General features: G+C 26.6%; 1 protein-coding gene across 1 annotated transcript in view; it reads right to left on the reverse strand.

The window, feature by feature from the left end:
- Window positions 1–6,136, reverse strand: part of LOC108689214 (sodium channel protein Nach-like) — an 11,423-nt gene extending 5,287 nt beyond the window's left edge. The window contains exons 1-6 of the mRNA XM_018195881.1: window positions 5,982–6,136; window positions 4,198–4,404; window positions 3,872–4,037; window positions 3,125–3,276; window positions 2,720–2,825; window positions 949–1,255 (exon numbers count right to left, since the gene is read on the reverse strand). Coding sequence (XP_018051370.1) covers window positions 949–1,255; window positions 2,720–2,825; window positions 3,125–3,276; window positions 3,872–4,037; window positions 4,198–4,404; window positions 5,982–6,136 — 1,093 coding nt within the window. The remainder of the gene's footprint in view (window positions 1–948; window positions 1,256–2,719; window positions 2,826–3,124; window positions 3,277–3,871; window positions 4,038–4,197; window positions 4,405–5,981) is intronic.
- Between the last annotated feature and the right edge of the window lie 902 nt (window positions 6,137–7,038).

Consider the following 7,038-nt stretch of genomic DNA (forward strand, 5'->3'; position numbering starts at 1 on the left):
CAAAATGCTAGACGTTCAATTGGAGACATTTCGACAACGTAAATTAGCAATCCATTACACTTATACAGGATGTTTCCTGTAACTTGATCATTTAACATATCTCGATTGTTTTTGATGATATGAGAAAACCATAGAATGTTGTTTGATTCAAAGGAGCACGTTTTATGAAGCAAAAAATTTTTTTCAAGATGATATTTTTTGAGATTTTAAGATCACCTTCACTTTTTTAAATGGATTATATGATTTTTAAAAGAATTGTATGAGTTTTTTACACTATATGATTCCTCTAATTATTCTCAGAACAAAATAATGAGATGAATTGGTGCAAAGAAAACACATAGTTGCTTTAAAAAAATATATATGCAAAATAGATAATTTTTTAAATAAGCAACTATGTGTTTTTTTTCCATCAATTGATTCATCTCATTATTTTGTTCGTAAAGATATTAAGGTACGATTATTAAAAAATTAATAGTTTACGAGTTATTTAACATTTTATTATGTCAACATATAAGGTATAAAATAATAAGGTATAAAATATCTCGTAAACTAATTTTTATATCACTACCTTATACTAATACTTTTATATTCAAAATAATTAGAGGAATTATATTGTGTAAAAAAATCATACAGTTTCATTTAAAAAAATGGAGATGACCTTGAAGACTCAAAAAATACGATTTTGAGAAAAATTTTTTGCTCATTATAGTGTGCCCCTTCGAATTGAACAAAATCTTTTGTGGTATTTTCTCATTAAAAATAATGGAGATATTTTTAATTGATTTTGAATTGATTAAGTTACTGAAAACTACACTCCGTGTAAGTGGATAGATCTTACGATTAAATAAAATAAATTATAAACATTTGTAAGTTTAAAAAATTTTTTATATGAACAATAGTTTTCGAATTAGTTATTTATTTTTGTATTTATATAATCTGCTTACTTACTGTTTTGTGGAAAGTAATAAGGGATGCAACCGCATTTTGCTCTTATGATACTAACTCGACATTCTGTAAGACAATTGTGATACGAGTATGCCGTGAAAGTTAGATTCCTTTCTTTGACATTTGCATACAGTACTTTGTCAGCTTCTTCGCTAAATATGCATTTTCGCATAGAAATTTTCAAGTTCTTCACTTCGGATTTTGAATACATTTCCGCTGGATTGATCGTTATAAAATGTTGATTGTTTAATTGTACTAATTGAATTTCGGCATTAAAATCTGGATAGTCAAATGAATAATGTATCATAACCTGTAACAATGTATAACATATTTAGTTAGTAATTTCTAACGAAAAGAATAAATATTCGGTTACATAAAATATAAAAAGTTACATGATGAATTTATTGTTCATTTTTTTTTAAGTTATAATGCATTACTAGGATTTTTCCATTAACAAAGGAATACATGTTTTAAACGATTTGGAAGCTCTCGTCAATCGTTGATTTACCCTTACTCAATTTTACTTGCTAAATTCGAAAATTATGTAATTATAAAAATTGGTTATTTATTCGGATTAACGGACGCGCCAATGACCTTGACATATATTATTAAGGTCACTCTGAGTGACTTTCAAGTCTTAAGCACTTAAAAGTCACTCAAGTGACTTTTAAGTGCTTAAGTTATTAACAAATAAAGTTAAAAAATGTCTTAATTCTGCTATAAACTGACAGGCATATGACTTTCCATGCAAAGGGAGTTTCACTCCACGTCTTTCTGTTACAGAGTGTACGACTTTATAAGCAAATCAACTTCAACCTTCCCCTTATTATGGGACGTACGATTTTCTATGTGAAACGAGATCCACCTCCTCTCCTGTTTTAGAAGGAAATCGGTCATTTTTTCGTTAAGAGGAGAAGTGTGATGGAGTTCATTTTACGAAAGTTGTGTGCCCCTTGGCAGAGGGGAGAGATTGGACCTCTTTTTACATGGAAAATCGAATACCTGTAGATAGGAAGGATATAGGGAAGTTTTTAATATTGTAAGTTTTTAATATTGTATGATAGAAATAAAATATTTTATTTGTTAATAATTTTTAAACAAATGTGACTGCCACCTAAAACCTTTTTTTGAAGGTCACTCAGTATCACGACCTTGACAACATATTAGAGTCAAGGTTATTGGCGCGGTATCTATTATAATTCGAATAATTACCTTTTTTTTTATTATAGAATATAATTATAGACCATAATCTTTTTATTACATAAAAAATTTGTTTTCATTTAAAAAAAAATTGCGTTGGAAAACTGTAAATAATTTTTTAAATTCTAATAGAAAGAAACAATCAAAAAACGTTTTTAAATCAATGAAATCGAGTCGATGTCAATTATTATTTCTTAATGTATCATCATGTATGCGCGCAAAGTAGCGATAACTTTATCTCTAGAGCTGAAATGTGAAAAATAAAAACTTTGCATATGTATATGTACATACATAAAAATTGTCACTTTCCACATTTCTCTAAAAAAAAAGTTACGTGTTACATGATCACTACCTAGGCTAGTCTGTCTGCGCCATGTCGGTCCATGGTGATCAGTCACTAGTATCTAAATGAAAAACATGACGTTGTTGACGTGGCGCTTGCAAGTTGCAAGTTTGGTTGTTAGCTTTTGATATGGCAGCATGGCATTTACGCAAAGACCCATACTAGCTCCTTATTTAAATTTTTATCAAGGAGGGAAAAAATAAGAATTGAGTATAATTAAAAATTGATTACCTTTACTCCATACGCTCCAATAATTGTAGCGTAATAATCATTTGGTTCGGAATTTACTACTACAGTCATACCAGTCTCAAATCCGCAGGCGGCAGCTCTTCTCACACTTTAACGTTAAGAATTTATATTAATTAGAAAATATAATGTAATATGATTATTTGTAGAATGCAAAGTCGGATTTTGGTATTCATAAGCTTTTAATGCTTTTTATTCCGATATAAGAAAAATAAAATCTTTTTTGTTTTTATCACAAATTAAATGATAAAATAATTTTTATCTCATAATTTCTTTTCCTTTGTTGTATAAAACATTTTTTTGTTCTATTTCCTAATTTTTGTATAAATTGAAAAATCTTTTATAAAGCTTAAAAATTCTTTTTCCGCTCTACAAAAATAGTGTTCATACTTCTTGAATGTCGTTGTATCTGGAAAAGTATAATAATTGAAACTGCAACATAAGCCATCTACTGATAAACTTTGCTTGAAATATTTATCACATTGATCAATTGTACCTTTCCATTTACACATTGTCAATAAAGTACTGCAGTTTTGTGTTATCTGAAAGAACGTTGCAATTAGGTTTTCCGAAATTGTAATGCTAAAATGCGAAACAGTTGAAATGCATGAATACAATATTTGTTATATTTGACAATACAACATAATTATTTATGCAACATTAAAACAATTTTTTTCATGTTTCATAGGTGATTCATGTAGGCTTCTTTTCGTAGATTTATGGATTTATAATAAGAAATGCTTTAGCGTATCAGATTTATAAAAAAATCATGTTAAAAAGTAAAAAACGCATTATTCTGTTATTTCTGTTATTTTTGCCTACGGACAGTATTTAATACAACATGCAGCTTTCGACGCGATAATCTTTATCCTTTTTTTTCGCTAAAATTGGTTTAAATGTCAGAGCCGAAACATAAAAGCAAAATGTTATAAGGTTTTATATAATTGATATATTGACAACGAGTAAATATCTTATTAAAAAGATATTAATTTGCGTACTTCTTACAGCGCTTATTTCGATAGTCTCCTTTTATTTTAATTTGTTGAAGTATCGAAAATTCTTTTTTATTGTATTATTTATTTGAGAATTTTGTCGACATACTATATCCACATAATAATTGTTTTTGTACATACATACCAAGTCCATTACTTTAAAAATGGTCAAATGGTTATCATCTATAATGTCTTGTAGACGAGTAAGATTTCTTTGAATGTCATTTCCGAATATTCCTGGTCTTAATAATTCATTCATTAGCCGCATTTCTTGAATTAAATATTCTTTCGAGACATTGGGTGATGTTTTTCTATGAAAAATGTAATGCGAATAAACATGATAAAGAGGTAAAATAATTGTAGTATGTAGAATTATGCAATATGAATATAAAGAAAAATTAATTATTTGCGAAATTAATTATATTGAATATTATTGTATATGTACAAAATCATAAAAGGCTAAATACTTACAAATTTTCAACGAATTTTTTTGTCAAATTATAAGATATGCGATTAATATCACACACAGTTATTGCTGGAAATGGATAATTCCAGATTCCATGATGCGTTGATTCAATGACTGTCAAAGTTGGATGGGTAGCATAATAATTCCAAGCCATTCTTATTAAAACAATGGCGCAACTTAATGACACGAATACCGCTATTGCCCAAATAATTCTATAATAAATAATTGTTAATATACATATAATATATATGTATAATAATTGTTAGAAGTGTAACAAACGACAATACACACACACACACACACACACACACACACACACACACACACACACACACATATTGCGCACTATAAAAGCGCTATATAAAAGAGGAAAGTTAATTAAAAACACTAATATCTTATATAAAAATTAAATCAATATATGTCTTAAAAAAACACTTATTATATATATATTATATATCCAGGGATGTGTATACTCTATACAAATTTTTTTCACATTTTTCAGTCCGTTTTTAGCCTGAGCAAACGGTTATTTGTGTGATAAAAACGTTCATTCCATTCAATGAGTATGATTCCGTTTTTACATTGCAAATAGAAATTTTTCCATAAAAAAGATAATTAAAACGGATTGCACATGAATATATCAGACTAATAATAACGTACACATTATGAGTATTTTTGAGTAAATATGTATTGTTTAAATTTGAAGTGTAAAAACATATCTTTAGCTACGAGTATAAAATACTCGTTTAACACAATTACTCATAATTACTCACATTGCATGTTTTGAAATTTCAAATTTAACCCATATTCTTTATTATATCTCATTTTTTAAATTTAATTATTTTCACTATTTTTCACTTTTTGTTAACACTGACGTTAAATTTAAATTTTTAAGATTTTTTATTAATTGGTTATAGAACTAACATATAGAACTAACATATTCTTTAAGAGTCCTGCAAGATAAAAGTTTTAATATATATTTACGACGGAATAATTTTAAACGGCTACTAAATTTTTAGTTTAATGTTCCGTTTAAAATTAAATTTTTAATTATAAAAAACAGGTATATATTATCTTTTATAATTTTATAAAAAAATTGAGCTTGAAGAAAAAGCTCTACTAACCTAATAAATTGAAAGAAATTTATTACTTAATATACATAAATATTCCCTTTATATTAATAATTTTGTTGTTACTACATGCTCGTAATCGAGTCTTACGCGATATGAAATTTCCTCTGACGATTGAGACAGACTATTCAAAAAAATGCATAAATACATGTGTTTGAAGAGAAAATAATTCTCTTCATATGTCTCTCAAAAAATTTTTTTGATACACTCAGTACATATTTTTATCCGAAATTATATTTTAAGAGTATCACCCTAAAATTTTAACTAAAAAAGTTTAAAAAAATGAAGAAGTTATGATTTTTTACATTACAATTTATTTTTTTTACGTCTTCAAGAATTTGTTAAACATATTGCTATTTGATTCGTAACGTTACCATTAATAAAACACATTTTTATAATGTTCAAAGTATATTCCATATTTTGTTCAAACAGATAGATTTTAGAATGTCAGCATCAATTAGTCAATTTGATCGAGTGATAATCGTAAAACTTTACAAAGATTTGACAACGAAAGGTTAATATGCATTATTTTGATAAGTATTAAAAAGTATTGAAAATATAAAAAAATTTCAATCATAACATCTTGATAAATTATCTATGTTTATTTTATTTATCAATTTACATTAAAAATTACAACATATTAGAAAGTTTACACATACCGCTCTGTTTTGGAACGTTGAGTTTGGCTGATGTATTTATAACCATGTAATCCAGTGTTATTGCAAAATTCGGTGGCTTGCCTTTTTAAAATATTCCAACATTTAGCATTTGCGATTGATACTTTGTGTCGAATTTGTGTTCTACTTGATTTCATATTTAACTCGATTATAAACGAATTTTAATGTTACAAATTGCAATTGTTAATTGTGCTGAGAATAATGTTATACGGGAAAACAAATGGAAAGATGGTGTAACGTTTTCTTCTCGCGAGTACGTTAGCGTGTTAACTGCTGTACATCGAACAGAGTAAATAGCAAAAACATATAGTGCAACAACACATACGATGTGACATAAAAAATTTATTCGACTTTTTATTGATTAGCGCGTGATAATTTCAACTTTCCTTTCGCGATTTTATCCATGTTTAATTAATTATTAACCGATGAAAATGTTAAAGCATATCTAATGCATATATTACAGATTCTCGTGCCACTTGTCATTATTGCTCTTTTAAATTGGAATGCTTCGTTTACATTTTGCAATAATGATACATTTGTCTGATACCAATATTAACGATAACGTAGTATACTTAGAGAAAGGATAAAAATGTGTATTGAGCGCTATTAAATGCTACCATTAAAGTATACATAAATATATGATTTATATGAAATTAACTTTATATAGTTTCTATAGAAAAAACTGATTATTTCTTTTTTATCTAAAGCGATCCGGTTCAATCTTGTCACGTAATTATTTTCAATTTAGTAATAATTTAAAAATGTATTGTGGATCGAAATTAATTCTTTGCGAGAAAAATATTCTATATTCTATAGCAAATGTAATTCTACAATTGCTTTTAAGATTTAAGAAAAGATTACTTTTATTTTTCCTTTTTTAAATTAAAACATTTTTTATTTAAATTCATGATTTATGCATGGATAAATTTAACATTTATAATATACAAAATTACTTCAGATAAAATTTTAGTATATGCATCAAATATACTACAGTTAAAATTAAAATACTTATCAAAATTACGTATATTAAATTTTAAAA

The sequence above is a fragment of the Atta colombica genome, unplaced genomic scaffold (genome assembly GCF_001594045.1).
Source record: "Atta colombica isolate Treedump-2 unplaced genomic scaffold, Acol1.0 scaffold261, whole genome shotgun sequence".
Lineage (NCBI taxonomy): Eukaryota > Metazoa > Arthropoda > Insecta > Hymenoptera > Formicidae > Atta > Atta colombica.